The sequence below is a fragment of the Neophocaena asiaeorientalis genome, unplaced genomic scaffold (genome assembly GCF_003031525.2).
Source record: "Neophocaena asiaeorientalis asiaeorientalis breed wild unplaced genomic scaffold, Neophocaena_asiaeorientalis_V1.1 scaffold36, whole genome shotgun sequence".
Lineage (NCBI taxonomy): Eukaryota > Metazoa > Chordata > Mammalia > Artiodactyla > Phocoenidae > Neophocaena > Neophocaena asiaeorientalis.
The window spans coordinates 7,518,408-7,540,159 of record NW_020174149.1 but is presented as its reverse complement, the minus strand read 5'-3'; the positions used below and the strand labels follow the sequence as shown (position 1 = coordinate 7,540,159).

Genomic DNA, 21,752 nt, shown 5'->3' with positions numbered 1-21,752 from the left:
AGCCCGGCCAGCTGTTAGCTGGGGGCGGCGGGCCAGAGCGCGGGGAGTCTGGGGAGGGGAAGCGCCCGACGGCCGCCTCCGCCACTGCAACTGCAGCCCTCGATGTCGCCACAGTGATCTCAGCCGCGGCACCACCCGCACCCTCGCCGGCCTCAGCATCAGCACCGCAGAGCCGAGCCCGGAGCCCGCAGACCCGCAGGTGAGCTGTGACGGGCACTCCTGGGAGTGCAGGGAATCTGCGGCTGCTTCCCCCGGCGGCTTTCACCCGGATCCGCCATCGCCGTCACCTGTGCCTCGTCGCCTCCAGCTGTCCCTCCAAACCCGCGGGTGGGAATCCCGCGGATGCTGGCTTGGGCTGTCTGGGGTCTCTAGGGGCTCAGGAGAGAGGGGACCTCAGCCCGGGGTTGAGGTGGGGGACTCCGGCTAGAGGCTGCGGGGGCGCAGGAGAGGGCTGCCCCACCCCAGGGCGCGGGCGCCGCAGCCTGGTTGGAACCTGTCCCCGCTCTCCATCCCCCAACCCCATCCTTCCCACCACCTCTTTTGAACTCTCCTCACTCCCCCAGGCCGCTGTGTTTCCATTGCTTGGTATCCCAGTTGCTGGCACGCTGGGGTGTGTGCTCAGTACGGCCCCCGTCCTCCCCCCCAGACCGCTCCGGGGGTTCCCGGCTCGTACGGGCACACAGCTGGTGGCGGCGCGGGCCAGGCACCTTCCCGGTCGCACCTGCCGCGCGGGCGGGCTCGCGGGAACATGGCTGCCTGGCGGGCCTGCTGCCCTTGGCCCGGCTCTGCCCCCGCGTCCGCCGGTTCTGCGGTTGCGGTTGCCGAGTCGTGTCCGGAGGACTACCCTCCCCCTAAGGGCAAACACGCGTCGGCTCTTGCTGTTGTCTGCGAGGGCCGAAGGACTTGACATAACACCGCCCTCCTCCTCAAGCCACACCCGGGGCGGATCTTGGGGATGGGGGGGTGTCGGGGCAAGTTAAGGCGGTGGCGCCGGGGCACTTATTGGTAAAAGGCACTCGTATTTCTGAGATGATTATCCACTTCAGTTTGCCTTTGCACCCTCGGTTCGCTTGTCTGTCTGGGCGCGGATTATTGGGCGACATCACTTGTGAGGTCTGAGACGAGTGTTATCTGCAAAGCAGGAGGGACACTTGAACTTTAGAAAATTGACGAGAACTAAGATTTAGGGGTTAAAAATGTCCATTCACCTCAAACGCAGAAGCAGTCATTTGCTGTGGCTCCAAACTGTCTTGGTAGTGTTCTGTTAAATAATACGGTCTTTCTGGATTTGCTGTTTAATTCTGGCTTGCAAGTGTCTTGGATTGCGCTTGTAGTCCAGCTTCCCGATGTGTGTGTGTGTGTGTGTGTGTGTGTGTGTGTGTGTGTGTGTGTGTGTGTGTGTGCGCCTACTGTGCTCCAAGCCTGACTAGAAGATGCATCAGTTGCAGAGGAAACCTATGTTAATTCAAAATGGCAGCATGAAAAATCAGGCCAGGCGGAAGCAACACAGACCAGAGCTAACATCAGCTGCCCCCTGACTGAAGCATTGATGGAGGAATCTACGGGAGGGAAGGCCCTCCTGGGTATCGCTGCAGCCGGCCCTGAGGGATAGGAAGTGATTCTTGCAGCAGGCTAGATTTTAGGGTGCTGCAAGGTTCTGGGGAGGTTATGTGGGAAGTTTGGGGAGTTGTAATTATCTTCAGGTGCAAAGACCTGATTAAAACTCTGTGATTTTGATCTGATTTTCTACAGGCTCCACTAAAGATGTATCTGGCTGCCAATATCTGTTTGATAACTTCTGTGCTGTTTTGTACCTACAAGTGGCTCTTAAAAGAGATGAGTGTCTGGTATAAACATCATCCAAGAACAGTACATATAACAAATACCAGGTTCTTAGAGCAAGTTTCATTGGAAGAACTGATTTAACATCACGAGCAAGCACTCAGGCACCAGAGGGTGGTAAATTCTTGAAAGGTGACTCATTTTAGGATTTTTTTTTTTAACAGCCTTTTTTTCCCCATTTCACTGCTGTGCTGCCAGCCATCTTCTCTTTTAGCAAAGGAGGAGATGCATGAGGAGGCAAATGTTCAGGGATAATGGGATGGAGGGAGATTAGTGCAAAGGTCAGGAATGGTGAGCTGGAAGCAGCCTGAGAAAGTGCTGTGCTGTCAACCCCTCTTTACAGCCGGGGAGGCTGAATCCAGCGGGGTGAATGGACTGCACCCAAGGTCATATAGCTGGTTGGCAGCTGGCAGTGAGAACTAATATCCAGGTGTCGTAACTCCCCATTTTAGGGTTCCACATGCTGCCTATCAAAGCCTGGGGGAAAAGAGCAAACCTATCATTATTAGCATGGCAAACACTTCATGAAACCAAACTTTAACATGATTTAAAAATCTGTACTATTTAAAGTAAGTGCTCACACGTGTTTCCTAACTTAAGCCCATTTAACTTCTTAAACTGTGTCCACCTCATGTTCCCATTTTCCAGGGACTAGACTGCTTCTATATTTAAGCACCCAAACCATAATTTTATGGTTTTTACATTTTATACTATGTTAGAATCTTTGAGGTGAGAAGTGCATTCTTTGATTGAAAAATTAGTTGCTTGTATTGCTTGTCTGGTTTTGTAAAGAAACCAAGGTGGGACATATGATAGCTTTTGAATATATCTAAGTTAAAGTAATAGTAAATAACAAACCTATTTTAAAATAACTTTGAAGCAGCACTGAAGACAGAGTCTTTTTTCTAGAATTTGAGTTTGAGTTCTCTGAGTCATATACCAGTGTCCCTAGTTCTACTAAAGCAGAAGTAGAGATTGTGTGTGGGTTAGTAAATATTTGTGCAGAGGTGGTGAGAGCAGGGGAAATATTTCTTCTGAGCATTCTGTACCGTCAACCCAGCGATCTGCAGAAGGTGAAGGTGGGTGCGCTACAGGGAACTGAGAGAATAATTGATGGTGGTGAAGCAGATAGGAGCTAGGTATGGATTGACAGATAATGTGGAAATGAAGACAGATGCTGATGGCACATGTGCCGTTAAAACAATAACTTGCATTAGAGCATGAATGTGAAGGTTCATTCATTGAAATTCTCCCAGTATGTCAAAGATACTTAAAACCACAAGTTTTAAAAAAGAGTAAACACGTGCGATCTGTGTTTGTTGGAAAACAATAAAAAATACAGACAAGCCAAGGTTATTTTTCAAAAGCCACCCATGATCCTTTTATTCAGCAATAATCATTCGTTCTGCAAGTTTGGGTATTTTCATTGGAGTGAGAGCCCAGGTTTGTGCTGTCTAATTCAGTAGCCACTAGCCACCGGCCACATGCTATTGAGCACTTGAAACGTGGAGAGTCTGAATTGTGATGTGTTGTGAATGTAAAATATACATCAGATTTCAAACATTTATAGGAAAAGGAATTTAAAACACTTCATTAATAATTTTATTTATTCATTTTTATTAAAGTATAGTTGATTTATAGTATTATGTTAGTGTCAGGTATACAACATAGTGATTCAAAATTTTATAGGTTATACGCCATTTTAAGTTATTATAAAAGAATGGCTATGTTCCCTGTGTTGTACCATATATCCTTGTAGGTTATTTTTTAATACATAGTAGTCTGTACCTCTTAATCCCCGTACCCTTATCTGGTTCTTCCTTCCTTCGCTCTCCCCACTGGTAACCACTAGTTTGTTCTCTATATCTGTGAGTCTCTTTCTGTTTTGTTATACTCATTTGTTTGTTTTATTTTTTAGATTCTCATGTAAGTGATAACATACAGTATCTGTCTCTGTCTAACTTATTTCACTAAGCATAATACCCTCTAGGTTCATCCGTATTGTTGCAAATGGCAGGATTTCAATGAACAGATACAGTTCATTAATGATTTTTACGTTGATTATGCAGGCATACCTTGGAGATAATGCGAGTTGGGTTCCAGACCACTGCAATAAAGCAAATATCAAAATAAAGCAAGTCACATGAATTATTTGGTTTCCCAGGGCATATAAAACTTAGGTTTATAGTGTAGTTTGTTAAGTGTGTAATAGCATTATGTCTAAAAAAATGTATATACCTTAATTTAAAAATACTTTATTGCTAAAAAATGCTAACTATCATGTGAGCCTTCACACGATAGAGTGAGTTCTCTTTTCTCTATGCTAACATCAAAGAACACTGATCACAGATCACCATGACAAATATAACAATAATGAAAAACCTTGAAGTATTGTGAGAATTGCCAAAATGTGACAGAGACAGGAAGTGAGCAAATGCTATTGGGAAAATGGCGCCCATAGTCTTGCTTCACTCAGGGTTGCCACAAATCTTCAATTTTGTAAAAAATGCAATTATCTGTGAAGCGCAATAAAGCAAAGCACAATTAAATGAGGTATGCCTGTATTTTGAATTAATATTTTGGATATATTGGATTTAAACAAAATATGTTATTTAAAGTAATTTCACCAGTTTCCCTTTACTTTTTTAGATGTGGGTCCTGGAAAACATAAAATTACATATGTGATCCACATCTGTCTTCCATTATATTTTTATTGGGCTGCATCGGTCTAGGTCATTAGCAGAAAGTGGAGGTTGGTTGAGGTGTGTGATACTGTTCATAGAAATGGATGTGGGAGGTGAGAGAAGTTTGAATAGACACTGGAGGGGAGGCGATGGGGTGAGTGGAGAATGACTGACGTGATGTACACGTCAATCACACCCACCTGTCCTCTCTTCCCCAGAAACTCCCAGCATCCTCAGGGCCTCCACCCAGTCTGGGAGAGCAATGAACTGAACTGGGTGGGTGACTGAAAGGGGAGGACATTGGGGGCCTCCCAGCTTGAGCCTCACTGGAAGCAGAGTGAGGGAGCTTGATACGGTTAATGTTCTCTTCTCCTTCTCTTCTTAATGGTTATATATTTAACCTAAATCTCCCAGTGCTTAATCTACTACCCTAAAGTGAGCTAGGTGTTCTTGAAGGCTCCCATAAGCATTTCTGATCATCGTTTTAAGTTGTATTATTGCCCTCCTCTCTTGGTTGTATACATGAGTGCCTCTTCTTCTAGTTGATGAAGACCTTGAGAAGATCTTTGTAGCTCCATTTTCCCTTAGGTTGCACATGGTGCTTATAGGTGGTTAGGGGCTCAGATTACATATCGATAATTCATATGACTTCTTAAAAGTCCTGGTTAAAATGATGTAGTGATCAAAAGCTCTTCTGAATATCTTTTTCTCCTCTCAAAATGAAACCTTAGTGTATTTTAAAATTGCACTTAGCAGTGCCTAGCGACCTGAAAGAATTAAATGAAATGTCTTAAAATGTCCTTTCTTGAGCACTGAAGTAATCAGATTTTAAAAAATAATTAAAAATCCAATAAAGTAATATGAGCTTGTTATAAAGAAATTTTAAATGACATAAGTAGATGAAATGTGAAGTTTCTATCTTCTCCCTTCCTTCCTTCCTTCCTTCCTTCCTTCCTTCCTTCCTTCCTTCCTTCCTTCCTTCCTTCCTTTCCTCCCTCCTGTCTATCTATAGTATATACTTACAAATATTTGCATACGTGGGGATATTCACACCCACATATATATGTATTTACATACACACACTAATATGTTCATATATATGTATATAGGTTCCTTTTTGATAATAAAATGGGATACATTTCCTAATGGTAAAAACACAGCCAGTGAGTCTAGCATTAATGGGCATTTACAAAGTAGTTTTTAAATCCGTTTTGCTAGATGTAAAGTAACCCTGTGGTTTCATACTAGCAAGATTTAAATTTCTTCTGTAGGAAATGAATGTTTAGCTGATTTTTTTACAGGGACAGAGTGTAAACCACTGTTTTAAGAGTGATTGGGAAGATTTTTTAAAATCCCAGTTTACAGCATTTACAGGTACTTATCAAATCATATTACTGGGAAAAGATGAGAATAGACAATCCATTATTTATATGGGAGAGGAAAACAGATGGTGGGAATAGGAAGGTCATCATTCAAAGCAACCTTGCCAAATTAGTGGACACAATGGCAGCAATGTCAGAAATGAGAACACAAGGAAATGAAGGAACCCTAGATGTGGCTTGTTCAGTAGCTCCCAGGTCTTCCCCACAGGGAATACTTTTGGCGGCTAACCACATACCTGGCTATTTCAAACACATTCTTCTTCCTTTATCTCCATAATCATTACATTCCCAGAACCCTAATCTTTAAGAACCAACCTTTCTTGAATGTTTCTCTATTCCAGATCCTCTGCATCTATTACCACATTTAATCCCCATAACAGTACGTAGTAGACATCATGGCCATGTTTTATAGATGAAGAACTTAGTAGTTGGAGGAGCTACACCCGGAATCTGGGTCTATCTGACTCTTTCTTAAAAAGCCATAACGTAACCTCTTGGATAGATTATTCTGACTGCACAGGTCGAATGTATACTATTAATGTGATGTAAGTCATTTTCTTTCTTTCTTTATATTACTGTAAAAGATGGAAAACTGTCTTTCAACCTGCCATGTATTGGAAAACATCTTCCTTAGAGTGAACTTGATCTGACTATATTTTTCTAATTTGGCTAGCTTGAATGAAAAATGAATCCCACTTGTACTCTTTACCTACTCCTTCCTACATTAAAAAAAACTGTTGTATCTATGAGAAATGGATGCCATTCAACTAATCCCTTCTCTTCCCCTCACTCTAAAATTCCTAAAAGCTCTGCAAAAGTGATACTCACGCAGCCTGAGTTTTCTTTTACGTCGTACCATATTTTCAATGCACCAGAGTGATGAACAGATCACTGGGTGTAGTGGAGTTTTTGAAGGGGGGCCTTGAATTCACATGTGTCCCAACATTGAATGGACACAGAATAAATAATGAGCCATATATATCTTCAGCATTATTTTTCAGATGCTTAAGGATTCTATTACCAGTTAGTACATACAAATGCTTTGAAAGTGTTACTAAATTCATAACATATATTCATTACATATTTTTCCCAACCAACTACAATCACTCTTATGTGGGGTGTCTATGAAAATTTTTTGATGTTAAAAAGTTGGGAAACATGTTAGAATATTTCATATTATAGAGAAATTCTGTAGTGATTTGAAGAATACTTTTGTTAAGTGACCAGTTACCCCCTAATTTAACCTATGAAGCAATGTAGATTTTGAAGCACAACATTCCACTTGACTATAGAAAAGTCTACGTTTCCTTAGTTATTAAGCTGTCGCGTGAATCATTAAGTTGGACATTTTGCTTTATTCATATTTCTCATTGTCACCATATCTTGAAAATGAGGCAGAATCAGATGTGGCCAAAAGATAAAATGAATTCATTTGCCATGACTGAGCTGTGGGGTTCTCCTTAATCCCCTAGTCTCTGCCTTATTGAAAGGCCATGTTTATTAGCGGCAATATATTGAGAAAATAGATTATTTCTATTGCAACTCTTCCTCTTCTTCTTTTTTTAAAGTATTTTCATCACAGATTCTGTATTTTCATGTGGGAAGTTTGAAAGTGCCTGAATATATATAGGTTGAGAAATTGCCTGTGTTTCTGCAGCCCAGCAATACTATTACTCTTAAAAATTTTGTTGCATTTCCTTATGATCTTTTTGCATCATCTATCTATATAATATACATAATTTGAATGATACCGTATATAACTTGTGTGACCTCTTTTTATTTCACCAGCCTGTTCTTGCATATTGATAGATTTCCCAGCTTTCCATGATATGTACAGATAGCAAATTAAATATCATACATTTGTTTTGTTTCTGGATTCTTATGATCATCTAAGTGGCTGTATTTTGGGAGAGGGTGATGTACCAGCCGTGGTCCATTACCTGGAACTTTGGTTTTACAAATTTGAAATAGACACTCTTTTCATTTCCTCTAGCTAATCACCTAAATTGCAGTAGTTTTGGAATGGAAGAGCAAATCAGTTTGTGATCATTTCAGTCATTAAGAAAAAAGCATCCAAAGGATATTTCTTTGCAGGTCCTACTGATTTAGAAATATTCAGCTACATGAAATGATATCTAGCTCTTCTTTTTTCTGGCTTAAATTCTTACTTTCTATCCAAGGCAGAGGAGTCATGGTCATTACCAAATGATTTACCTTGCATCTATGTTAAATGAAGAATGCTTTTTTTTTTTTTTTAAAAGGTATTTTTAAAGATTTGGGTGAGACTTTATTTTTTTAAAATAGTGAAAACTGCAAAACATTTAAGTAACAATTAACAATCCAGATCTTCCTGATTATCATGTAGTGTGATTAGTCTGATTTCCCAGTTTTAAAGCCAAAGACCAAGAAAACACAGCCTCCTACATCTTTATTTGTCATACTTCTCTCGTTACCCAGGGGTGGGTTTCACCCACCTTCGTCTCGAAGGCAGAGAGTATTGCTGCCAATGCTGTTGCTGAATTCAGCAACATTCAATTAAAATTAAATGGTTTCCTTAGAAATAAAATTGAGAAGCGAGATGGCAGAAAGTTGATGGCCCTTGCCTTAAGGGAGCTGATTGTACTCTTGTATGTGTGTGTTGAAAGTTTCCACACTCAAAAAAAAAAAAAAAAGAAAGCTGGGCAGAAAAAAAATGAATACTACTTTAGAGAAGCAAAGAGGTTTAATAACCTATAACTGGATATTCCACACCAGTCTGAACTGACTGCATCAGAATCACCCGGGCGTTTGTTAAAAATATTCTTCCTGGGAACTCAGCTCAGACCCACTGAATCAGAATCTCCAAGGAGGGGGTGTCTAGGAATCTGCTCCTCAGACCATCATTTTGATGTGTGGTCAAATGTGAATCCCATGTATTGAACCACAGCTTGGGAGCACCTTGTCAGAATCAGATTTTCCTGCTCCTTTTCTCTCATTGAAGATGAAATATCGATACCCCTTCCCCTTCATTTGTTCAACAGACATTTGTTGAGGTCTTATTATGTGCCAGTCTTTGCGCAAGGTGTCAGGGGAAATAAGGATTTACATACATGTCCTTGCCCTCATGGGGCTGATAGTCTAAAGAGCAGAGACAGGCGTTTTAAAACTTGAGGGAAAGAGATATAGCAAGTAGAGGAAACCAGGGGCTTGCCTCTTCCCCCAGTGTGCTAATATACCAAGCCAACTGAAATCCTTCCCCATCCTCCCTGCCCCCAGTAACCCTTCCTCAAAGAGATATCTGAGCCCCCAAATAACTTACTCATAAGTTATGACTCCAAGAAAGCATTTCCTATATTAGATCAGTCCAGTGCTATTTCTAACCTTAAAAGAATTTTAAACATCTTATCATATGCATTACTTCTTAAGTAAAGAGAACAGTATGATAAACCACTATGTACCCATCACTCAGCTTCAGTTATTTTTATTACCTAGAGAATCTTGTCTCATCTGAATTTCCTACCCTTTCTCCTCACCCTGGATTACTTTCATTACATCATTTCACATGGAAATATTTCAGTATGTATTTCTAAAAATATAGGCTCCTTTTTTCGGACATAAATAGAATATCATTGTATCTAAGAAATTAACAATAATTCCTTAGTGTCATCAAATATTCAGTGCGTTTGTGTTTTCCCAACTGTCTTTTGTTTTAAATTTACTTTTTGGCCACGCTGCGTGGCCTTCAGGATCTCAGTTCCCCAACTAGGTATTGCACCTGGGCCACAGCAGTGAAAGCCTGGAATCCTAACCACTAGGCACCGGGAAACTCCAAATATTAGGAATATTATAGTTTTTTTTTTTTTGGCCATGCAGCATGGCTCACGGGATCCTAGTTCCCCGACCAGGGATTAGCAGCAAAAGTACAGAGTCGTCACCACTGGACCGCCAGGGAATTCCCCTCAACTGTCATAAAATTTTTGTACAGTTTGTTTAAATCGGGATCTAAATAAGTTCCACTCATTGCAGTTGGTTGATACATCTCTTAAGTCACTTTGTCTCTTCATCTTTTTTTTCTTGCAGTTTTTGTTGAAGAAATCAGATCTGTCCTATAGAGTTTCTCATAGTCTAGATTCTGCTGATTTCATCCCCATGGTGTCATTTGTGTTCTCTGTAAACTGATGGTTCAATCTAGAGGCTCCACCATTCCAGTCTGATCCTTTAAGCACATTTTAGTTGCACATTGGAACGTGAGTGTGTCTGATGAGCCAGGGGCAAACCATTGGTGAGATGGTGAAGGAGCATAGTAGGGATTGGTGCAAAAGTGGCACACCCATCCCCAGTGAGTAGTAGGAGGGAGGAAAAGGAACATTTATTAAGCATCCCACTGTATACGGCCACAGGACTAGGTACTTTCCATACGATCTCAGATAAATATGTGTGCTGTGTTGTGTATGGAGGATCAGTCCCATTTTCACATGCGGAAACTCTGGCTCAGAGAGAGTTCATAACCTGTCTGTTTCTCACGATTAGTGGGTGGAGTCAGGATACGAACAAGAGTCTGTTTGTCTCTAAAGTATGTCCTTCTCTTGCCTCTGTACACATGGGGCTACAGGGCCAACCAGGCATTGTAAATGAGCACAATTGACCTGACACTGAAAAAAGAAAGAACAAAAAAAGCAACAGCCCAAGGGTGATGATAGGCAGCGCTTCCAGTGGCCTCAGTGTTGGGAAGTGGAGAGGACTGTGGGAGGAGCCCCCCTCAGCTCCAATCCTGCTGTCATGTGGATCCAGTGTTGCTACGTCTTTTGAGTTTTCAAGAGACGATCAGCATCTGAATTTCTGTGGAAAATCTCTAGATTTAAAAATGTTAGCTGCTAATTCTGATTTAAAAAAAAAAAACCCCACACTGTTTAGGCCAGTGCTCTGGACCAAACCAAATGAATGTGCAGCCTGCCACCCCCGTACCTCCCCATGCTGCTAGGAAGTATGTCTGCGGAAGAGTGGCATTGAAGACTGCCTGAGTCAGCTGTCAGAGGTAGGTGTTGCCCTTGGCCTTAGAGAAAGGGAATAGTAAGCAGCTCTTAAAAGACATCAGGTGACAATGGAGCACATCTTCAAAAGGTGAGACAGCCTTTAGATACTGTAAAAAGCCAAGTTTCTGAAGTCTCATCTGTTCAGATCAGACCTTGGCAAAGGAACAGCCTTCATCATGTAACTTTCTTCACCCTCACGGTGATGCGTCCTTACTGTGTCCCAGACAGCATTCTGAGCACTTTATGTTTCAGCTCATTTGAACCTCGCCGCAACCCTGTCATTATCCCTGTTACAGACCGGTAACCCGGGGCTGAGATTCGAACCCAGGTTGCCTCCAAAACCTGCTTCCTTACTTAATACCCTATGTGGTCGTTCTTCCATTAGGTAGTTCCTCATTCAAGGCATAGAATGTTTGAAGCTGGAAATCACTGACTGTGGAGCCCTAAAGCTTTATGCTCTACTATCTTGAGCTTTCAGTGAAACAGAAGAAGCTTTCTTTTTTTCAAGCAGAGCTTGATGAGTCTGAGCTAATTTACGTACCTTTCATCAGCTGGCGTTTACATCTCAATTCAGGTAGATAATTCCTTTTCCAAACACCTATTTATTCTTTACTATCTCAATAGCAGATATAGGACAGGAAAATAAATATAAGTGAGTATCATTTGTCCTGTTTTCAGTTCAGTGGGAATGTCAACAGTTTAAAAAGTGACTTTATCGATAAGTAATATAGCACAATAAAATATAATAAAATACATTCTTCTTTGCTTTTCTGGAAGGAGGTAATTCATAGACGTTGGCTTTAAGCTTGCCCAATCTTCTCAGTAAAGCTGGGAGCTTGGAGAGTAAGGACATTTGGGTTTCATTTCTTTGTGCAAGTAAAGGTACTTTGTCACAGTTATTTGCAAGAGAGTTAATAAGCCTATAGCTTATATAGACAGTCATTTTCTTCCTCTCAGGCAACTCAAGGCTTCCTTATTACTGGGTATGGTGACTAATGAGGGCCTCTGCAGCTTCACTGAGATAAAAGGGCAGGGCAGTTTGGCATTCAGGCAAAGAAAACCCCTACTTGGCTTGGAGCATTCATGCCCTTCAATAACTACTCACTGAACTTGAGGACAAAGACCTTCTTTCCCATGCAGCTTCCTCCCTCCTTGTCTAGACATTCTGTAAGCAGTCTCCTAGTTACAGGGGTGCAGTGCTCCAGCCCCCCAAGCCTGTACCCAGCCTCCTGTCACCAGTCGGAGGGTGGATGTTGGGAGATGCAGCTCCTGTGCTGTGAGCTCCAGGGACTCTGGAGCTGTAATTCCCAAGAGGAAGTCATGAATCCTGAAAGGACTTTGATAAGGACAGTGATGGTTAGAAATTGAGCTTAGGGGTACTTTACCACAGCTGATAGCACGATATCTAAAGCTGTACAGTCCAGTTTTGTAGCCTTGAGCCACAAGTGGCTATTTGATTTTTAAAAAATGTTAATTGTGGTAAAAATACACGTAACATAAGATTTACTGTCTTAACCATTTTTTTTTTTTGGCGGTACGCGGGCCTCTCACTGTTGTGGCCTCTCCCGTTGCGGAGCACAGGCTCCGGACGCGCAGGCTCAGCGGCCATGGCTCACGGGCCCAGCCGCTCCACGGCACGTGGGATCTTCCCGGACCGGGGCACGAACCCATGTCCCCTGCATCGGCAGGCGGACTCTCAACCACTGCGCCACCAGGGAAGCCCCTGTCTTAACCATTTTTAAGTGTAAAGTTTAAGTAGCATTAAGTACATTCACATTGTTGTGCAGCCCATCCCCAGAAACTTTTCATCCTGCAAAACTGACACTGTGTACCCATTAAACAGCTAACTCTCTGTCCTCCTCCCCACTCCCACCCCTGCCTGCTCCAGCCCCTGGTAACCACCATTCTACTTTCTGTCTCTATGAATTTGACTACTCTAGGGACCTCATATAAGTGAAATTACACAGTATTTGCGTTTTGGGGACTGGCTTATTCTACTTAGCATAAAGTACAGATAAACATACTTTGAAATATTCTTAACAAATACTTCCTAGGACATACCTGTAAGTTTAATTGTCTGTGGGGGTTAAATTGGAGTGTTTCATTAATTGGAACTGTTAGTTTATTGCTAACCTGGCAAGAATCCTAATTGGTATTTACCACAAAGAAGCCTATTCAGTAGACTTGCTTTTTAAGCCTGTTGCTTTTAAAGATTTTTACTTGAAAACCATAGTAAGAAATGTTATATTGCAACCCAGTACATACATATACTTATATGGGTATATCTGAACTTAAAGTTTCTTGTACGAGCACTTACTCTTACTATGTGAGATGCACGTGTTCTTTTCTAAAAAATGCTGATCTCGTCCACTATATTGATTTCATAACCCACAAAAGGGCCACAACATGCAGTTTGGAAAACACTGCTATAGACATTCCTGGGTTCAGTTTTAGGCCTGTAGTATAACCCTGTACCCACATCCCCACCTCTGGATCCCTGTGGTTCAGAAGACAGCTTCAGAATTGTGCCTCAAAGCAAGCAAGTTAAGAAAAAAGCCATCAGTCATGGCTTTATTTCCGAGTAAGCTTTGTTCACTGATTTTAATGCTGGCTTAAGTAGAGTGTAGTTATAGAAAATTCATTATTGAATGGTTATACTGTTTTCCAAAGCTGAATAGAAATGATAAAAAAGTCTATGTAGTAAATTTCTGCATTAGCTTGTGTGATTGGGAGTTAATTAAATTTTAGTTTATTTTTCTTCGTGGAAGAGATGATGACATTTCATAATGCTGTATAAGATTATAGAGGGAAAGGGAGAAAAATGGTAAAGTCGGATTTTTGTGTTATACATGAATGATTTAACAGTTTATAAAAATCCTGTAAACAGAGATTTCAAAATGCATGTTTTATACAGTATATAGATGAGTTAACTTTTCAGATTTTAAAATCTGGTGTGTTAGCCAGTATTTTGACAAATAATGGGAACAAAATTGAGATTCCTGGAATTAGTTTCAAAAGAATTTCATCTCAGGGTGAGCAGAAAATTGGCTTTCTGATGGGCCAGTTTTTCTTTTCCTGTTTAAGGAGGTGACTGCAGGAGGCCTGCCCGCTATTTGTGTAAATAATAGTAATGAAAATTTGTGTACTCCCTGAGTAACTCTGAATTGGGCAGGCTGTAAAGAAAAAAAAAAAAGGAAAACAAAGTACTAGAGAATAACTATAATAATGCTGAATAAAAAACTTGTCCTAACTATAACTCAAATAAGAATTTGCCACTTTTGAAATTTTAGATGTTGGGACATAGAAATAGAGCCAAATTTCTTCCTTAAAATAAAATTCCTAAATCGGTAATATCCCCTGGGTTTATTTTTTTTTAATCTTTTGTGTGTGATTATATAAGTATAAATACTTGTAGGAAAATTGAAAACAAAGGAAAATATAAAAAAACCAGAAAGAATTTAGTGGTCAGGCTACCACTTCTGGTCTTTTTCTATGCATATTTTCATGTAGTTAAGATAATTTTTTTTAAATAAATTTATTTATTTTATTTATTTATTTTTGGCTGCATTGGGTCTTTGTTGCTGCTCGCGGGCTCTCTCTAGTTACGGCGAGCAGGGGCCACTCTTCGTCGCGGTGGGCAGGCCTCTCACTGCGGTGGCCTCTCCCGCTGTGGAGCACGGGCTCTAGGCACGCGGGCTCCAGCAATTGCAGCATGTGGGCTCAGTAGTTGTGGCTCACGGGCTCCAGAGCACAGGCTCAGCAGTCATGGCGCACAGGTCCAGCTGCTCCGCGGCATGTGGGATCTTCCTGGACCAGGGCTCGAACCCACGTCCCCTGCATCGGCAGGCGGGCCCTCAACCACTGCACCACCAGGGAAACCCTAAGATAATTTATTTTGGACACCCCCCCCCACCTCCCCAAACCATTTCTCCATGCAATTAAAAACTCTTCACAAACATTTTAATGGTTTTATAGTATTCTACCATATAGATGTAGCATAAATTTTTAGCCACTTCTCTGATGCTGGACAGTTAAGTTTCCATCAGTTTTTCACCTGTATAAATACCGCTGTAATGCACACTTTTGTGCATGAGTCTTGTCCATATTCCTGATCATTTCCTTAGAGTAGATACACAGAAATGGAACTCCCTTCCATCTACTGCTGTCTCCTCCCTGTCACAGCCAAACTTCTTTGAAAAGCTATCTGTGTGCACTGGCTCCATTTCCTTCCTAAAACCTGGCTTAAAAGCCTTCAGTGGCTTTAGTGTTTATTATGGGACAGACACTAAAGTCCCTGCTGTTGCCTTCAAGACCCAACATGAACTAGCCTCTCTCCCTGCATCTCCAGCCTCTTCCCTGTTACCTCTGGCTCAGCCACACTGGCTATTGGATGTAATGGCTCCTTCCCCTTTCTCCAGCCACAGGGCCTTCAAACCTGCATAGCCTCCCTCTGGAATAGTCTCACTCCCCCACCCATCTGTCCTTTGTGGACTATAAGGTAAGGTATCTACTTAGAGGAAGTGGTTGGAAGTTTGAAGAGAAGTGAAGGTCTCAAAAGTGCATTTAGGAGTTAAAGAGAGGAATTGACCAGACAAAGTACACAAGGGGTTTCCAGGTAGCGATGAGGGCCACTTTCCGGGTATATTCAGAGTCAGGAATGTGAGCTTCACATCAAGGGAAATGGAATTGTCCTCTAGGGCTATGATCACCTTTAGCTTCTGGAGAAAAGAGCTTTGCTTAAACTCAGTTTACCTGATGAGTTCAGTATCCACTTCCTGTGTTTATTTTTCTCAGTCTTGTAGCATTGTCCTACCTCCTCTTGACTAATTCAGTTTATGTGGGTGATAGCACGATTTGTCATAGAATAAGTGGAGGACTTTACAAATAAATACTTTTGGGGTCATTGGAAACCTCAATGTGAAAGTCCTCATTTCTGGGTTTATTGGGAAGTTGTAAAGTTGCTCTGTTCAGTAGGATTTCTACTATCCACCTGTGGCTATTTAAATTGAAATGAATTAAAATTTGTAATAAAATTAAAAATTTAATCCCTTAATTACACTAACTACACGCCACTAGCCACTTGAGGCTGGTGGCCACCGTATTACACAGTGGAGATGGAACATTTTCGTCATTGTAGAAAGTTCTGAACAGCACTGATCTAGAGAGCAGACGAGGATCCAGCGAAGTCATCTCTGAGGCTAGTCATTGTGTAGAATGGTGATCCAGGAAAAGTAATGGACAGTTGGCTTTCGCTAGTTTGCTATACAGGTTGTGATACACAGTTTATGGGTTCATCTAACATTAAAAAAAAATGACATAAAAATTCTGCTCCTTTCTGGCATTCCCAATCATTCCCCAAATTCAGCAGAAAAGCCAGCCTCTCTGGGCCCACATATCCCTGGGCTTCCTTTGCCTATGTATTCGTCATGGTCAAGTGACTCAGATGACCTGCTGACCAAGCAGATGTCCAAGCTGAAGAATAAGTGCTAGTCAAAAACTCCTAGGGGCAGGACAGGAATAAAGACACAGACATAGAGAATGGACTTGAGGACACGGGGAGGGGGGAGGGTAAGCTGGGACGAAGTGAGACAGTGGCATGGACATATATACACTACCAAATGTGAAATAGATAGCTAGTGGGAAGAAGCTGCATAGCACAGGGAGATCAGCTCCGTGCTTTGTGACCACCTAGAGGGGTGGGATAGGGAGGGTGGGAGGGACACGCAAGAGAGAGGGGATATGGGGATGTATGTATATGTATAGCTGATTTGCTTTGTTATACAGCAGAAACTAACACACCATTGTAAAGCAATTATACTCCAATAAAGATGTTTAAAAAGAAAAAAGATTTATCTGTTATTTATTTAATTTATTTTTGGCTGTGTCGGGTCTTAGTTGCAGCATGTGGGATCCTTGTTGAGGCATGCGGCATCTTTCGTTGCGACGTGCAGGCTCCCCGTTGTGGTGCGTGACCTTTTCTCTTGCTGTGGTGTGCGGGTTTTTCTCTTCTTTTGTTGCGGTGCGCAGGCTCCAGGGTGCGTGGGCTCTGTAGTTGTGGCATGCGGGCTCAGTTGCCCCGCAGTATGTGGGATCTTAGTTCCCTGACCAGGGATGGAACCTGCGTCCCCCACGTCGTAAGGTGGACTCTTCACCATCGGACCACCAGGGAAGTCCCAGATTTTTACTGTTTTTAAGGATCGAGTAAAGTAAGGTTCTGCTCATAGATCAGACACCAGCACTTTTGACATGGCCCAACAACGGGGGCAGAAGGGAAGTCCTATTACATACGAGAGTCATACAAACACAGGACAACGCGTTCTTTCCTGATCTTACCTTCTGGGTCTGTTTCACTTGATTTGGCTCAGCCAGCAATTCTTCCCACCTCCAAATTCTAGGAATCCTCTATAAAGGCATTTTATCTTATAATTATTGTAGGTCTTCCTTACACATACAGAGTCTTGGTTTATTCCTCTCTACCCCTCAAGTTTGAAGATAATGTGGTTTTGTGAAAATGGGAAAGGTTAAGAGGAGGAAGAACTGGAGTCTCTTTTATTTTCTTGCCTTTTCTTTCCCTCAAAGGGGCTAGAGGCTATTTTCCTGAGCTAGGAGGGAATTATTTGCAGAGTTATGGAGTACCTACTCCTCTGTGCCCTGGGGAGGGACCTGTCATAAGCACTGCCAGGAAGAACTCTGGCAGCCCGGGGTGTGTGTACACAGACTACCCTGAAGTAGCCTGGATGTAGACGTAGCAATATGGTTCCTCACAAAGATGTTTCTAAACGTAGAATGTTGCTGACTCTGTGACTTGATAACTGGTCCAGTAATGAGTGAGGGGAGTTGATTTTGATTGGCTTCCTCAACAGAAATTTTGAGACACTGCTCTATTTGAGTGGTCAAAACCCAAAGAAAATATCTCGTATACTCACGTAGCCTCTACAAGTTGCAAAATATGTTCTCAAGAATCATTTCATTTGATGCTCATGATACGTCTGTGGGCGGGGGCAAAACATGAGGCTCAGGGCTTCCCTGGTGGCGCAGTGGTTGAGAGTCCGCCTGCCGATGCAGGGGACACGGGTTCGTGCCCCGGTCTGGGAAGATCCCACATGCCGCGGAGCGGCTAGGCCCGTGAGCCATGGCTGCTGAGCCTGCGCATCCGGAGCCTGTGCTCTGCAACGGGAGAGGCCACAACAGTGAGAGGCCCGCGTACCACAAAAAAAAAAAAACCCAAAAAACAAAAAAAAAATCCATGAGGCTCAGAGTGGTAAAGTGATTTGCTCAAGGTCACACAGCTAGTAGGTGACGAGGCTGAGTTTTGAATCCCAGTTGCTTTTCTGAGAATATTGCTTTACTTCTCATTTATATTTTAATGGAGAAGCAGATGGTAAGGATAGTTCCTGATGCTCCAGTGGGATGGATGATGAAGCTGGCTGCTGAGACAGGGAACCTTAGGAAGGGATCCAGTTTAGGGAAAATGATGAACTCAGCTTTGGGTATCAGGTAGGCTGGGTCTGTGGGTCAGGAGCTCAAGGAGAGAACTGAGCTGGAATTATATATGTAGGTCACTGGTTCGTAAATGACAAGCGAAGCTCTGGGCATGGATGAGTTTTCCCAGAAAGAAAAGAGCATTAAATGAGGAAGGAAGGGCCAAGCAGTGAGGATGCTCGATGGCCAAGTAGAAGAGAACTAGCCAGCCCAGGAGCAGTTAGAGGGGCGGGAGGAAAGCCAAAAGGTGCTTGAGTGTTATGTCATTGAGGCAGAGAAAGATATACATGAAAGAGTGGGGTATCTTTCAGTTTATTTCCAGACCCATTTCCCCATGAGCACCCCAAAAACTATCATATGGCAGCCATGCATCTCTAGATCAGAGGCACTTCAGTAGTGCACTGTTACAACGTATATTTATTTATTTTTGTATTGCTGTGACAGATGGCAGCGTGTGTGTTTTCTGCCTGGAACAATAACCTTTCCATTCTCCTGCGTCCTTGCACTTTTGGCTGTCACTGCGGTCTGTTGCGAACCTGAGATCCTTTATTCCCACAGAGTACTAAACAATATCTGGTGTCAGTGGTTTTGTGATTCTACTCCAGACACCCCACCTTCATTTGCCAGCTGGGCTCTCTTTTTTTTTTTTTTTGCGGTACGCGGGCCTCTCACTGTTGCGGCCTCTCTCGTTGCGGAGCACAGGCTCTGGACGTGCAGGCTCAGCGGCCATGGCTCACGGGCCCAGCCGCTCCGCGGCACGTGGGATCTTCCCGGACCGGGGCACGAACCCGTGCCCCCTGCATTGGCAGGTGGACTCTCAACCACTGCGCCACCAGGGAAGCCCCAGCTGGGCTGTCTTAATGAGCTCGCTGCACACAGTTCAATACTAGAACTCTCTTAGTGGGTGAAATATGTTTGAAGAACTCACCGGTGGAATGTTCCATGTTAGGCCTGCTTCCATTCTCTCTCTTTTCAGGATGGCTTTAGCTCCTCCAAGTTACTGTTTTGTGGCCTTCCCGCCACGTGCGAAGGACGGTCTGGTGGTATTTGGGAAAAATTCAGCTCGGCCCAGGGATGAAGTGCAAGAGATTGTGTATTTCTCCGCAGCTGATCATGAACCCGAGAGCAAGGCTGAGGTAAGTCACGTGTTACTGTCTCTCAATTAACATGTATTCTCTTTCTCTGGCTTTGTCCAGCACCTTGATGTCTTAACCTGGAAGCCTGCTCACAAGTCAGAACTGTCATGTGGGTTCTGTTGATTCCTGTTTCCATTCAGGTTTGTTCATAGCCTTAAAAACAGGGTCACATGGAGAATTCTACATTCGTTGCTATGGCCCCTGTTTTATACTTAAGTAAAATATTTACACAATTCCAAAGTCAAATCTATGAAACAAGATATATTCATAGAAGTCTGGCTTCTGCCTTTGTATCATTCACTCCATTGCCTTTTTCTTCTATAGGTTATCATGTTTTGGAAGTGTGGGGGGTTATCCTTCCGTTTAAAAAATTATATATTAATATATGGAATAAACTACACACACACATACATATCCATATGAATATTTATCCCAGTCCCTTTCCTCCCTTCTTAGATGAATGGTAGCATGCTATATACACTTTTTTCCACTTTGCTCTTTTCAACTAAAACTGTATTTTGCAGGTCACTCCATCTGGTCTCTAAAGGGATTCTTCATCCCTCATTTACAGCTGTGTAGTATTTCATTCTGTGGATGTAATCAGACTTTACTCGGTCCCATACTGCTGGACATTTGGGTTGGTTTCCAGTCTTTTGCTCTTACAAATAGTGCTGAAGTGAATAACAGCCTTGTGCGTCTGTCGCAGTATCTGGTCTCGGTTTATATATTTTTATCATGTTAAAACGTATCCACCAGTTCTTATTTTGAGTGCTCAGTCAGTATTTCTTTGGAATAGGTGCCTAGAAATGGGATTTCTGAGTCACAGGGTATGTAAATAGGTAATTGTGTTAGATATGGTCAAATTTCCTTTCGTAGCTGGTGTAGCGTACCATTTTGCGTTCCCACCAGCAGTGTAAGACGGTGCCTGTTTGTTCATATTCCCAGCGTGTGTTGTCAAACTCTCATGACGGCTATTTCATGTTAGTTTTACATTATGCTCTTTTGCTAAATCCTTTTATTGGTTGTGTCAGCTATTATTATTGATGCTCTTGGGTTTTCCAGGTATGTTGTTACAAAACCTGCAAATAGAGATTGTTTGATTGTTCTTACATCTCTAATTATTTTCTTGTTTGTTTGGCTTATAGCTTGGATTCAGTATTAATAGTGAGGGAGATAATGGATATCTTTGCCTTCGTTCCTGACCTGAGGTGGGGGACAGCCTCTAGTGCTTCCACATTAAAAGTAAGATGCTGGTTTGGGAACAGAGATTTATAGAGCTTTGTCATGTTAAAAAGTATACATCAATTCATACTTTGATTGCTTTTAAATCCTCAAGAATAGGTGTGACATTTTGTTAGAGATCTTTCCAGTGATTATGGAGATAATCCCCTGATTTTTTTCTTCCTATTTCATGATAAGTTGAACCATCTTTGCATTCATGGAATAAACTTCTTGGTTATGGTATATTTAGTTGTATGTGTTTAAATTGTAATTGTTTGTTGAAGGATGAAGAATTTGGATGAAAAAAATGGGAGCTAGTAGATTAACAAACTCTTGCCCCTGACATCATCTGTATTCTTTGATGTTCTATGCTTTACAAAATAAACTGATTTTTCTGGTGACTGTGCTAGGTTTTAAGTGAGTATTCATCAGTGCGTATTTCATTTTCTTATCTGAATCTTTACCTGTTTCGATCCTTTAAAAGCATTAAGCATCACCAGAGCAACAGAACTCTACAAGGAGCTGCTTATGCGAGGTGAATTCAACAGAGACGCTGAGACGAACAGGCAGAGTGCATGAGTCTGTGGTCGAGGCAGCGGCAGACTGGCTCCCACAGGATATTCGCCAGAACCACTTGCCTCTCGTGTTGCACCACTAACTTGGTCCAAGTCCCTAAGCTTCAGTGGGACCTTCCTTTCATACAGGCAGAAAAGAGTGCTAGGTTCTCTGGCGCTCATGCTAGCTTTTAAATGGGTATTCAGTAATGTTTGAATGTCCATGTTGTTTGCATCTGAATGTTTCTTTCTGTTCCTGGAACAGAGTGGGCTCGGTATGGATGAAGTTGGCTTGGTTTGCATTGTTACTGACATCCCCTGTCTGTCTTCCCTAAATGTTTCTTTTTCCCAGAGAGTCATGCAAAACTGAAGCAACACTTTGATTTTCATGTGGGCAGATTTAATTTCCCAAAGATGGCTATACGAAATCCCATTCCAC

General features: G+C 42.3%; 2 protein-coding genes across 2 annotated transcripts in view; one reads left to right on the top strand and one right to left on the bottom strand.

Moving 5' to 3' along the window:
* LOC112406277 (uncharacterized) overlaps positions 1–278 on the bottom strand; it is a 3,528-nt gene extending 3,250 nt beyond the window's left edge. Inside the window, exons 1-2 of the mRNA XM_024755009.1 lie at positions 266–278; positions 9–219 (exon numbers count right to left, since the gene is read on the bottom strand). Of these exons, the coding sequence (XP_024610777.1) occupies positions 9–219; positions 266–278 (224 nt within the window). The remainder of the gene's footprint in view (positions 1–8; positions 220–265) is intronic.
* The window catches only part of SCRN1 (secernin 1), a 56,969-nt gene continuing 35,275 nt past the window's right edge, over positions 59–21,752 (top strand). Inside the window, exons 1-2 of the mRNA XM_024755082.1 lie at positions 59–199; positions 19,379–19,538. Coding sequence (XP_024610850.1) covers positions 19,380–19,538 — 159 coding nt within the window. The 5' untranslated portion in view covers positions 59–199; position 19,379. The remainder of the gene's footprint in view (positions 200–19,378; positions 19,539–21,752) is intronic.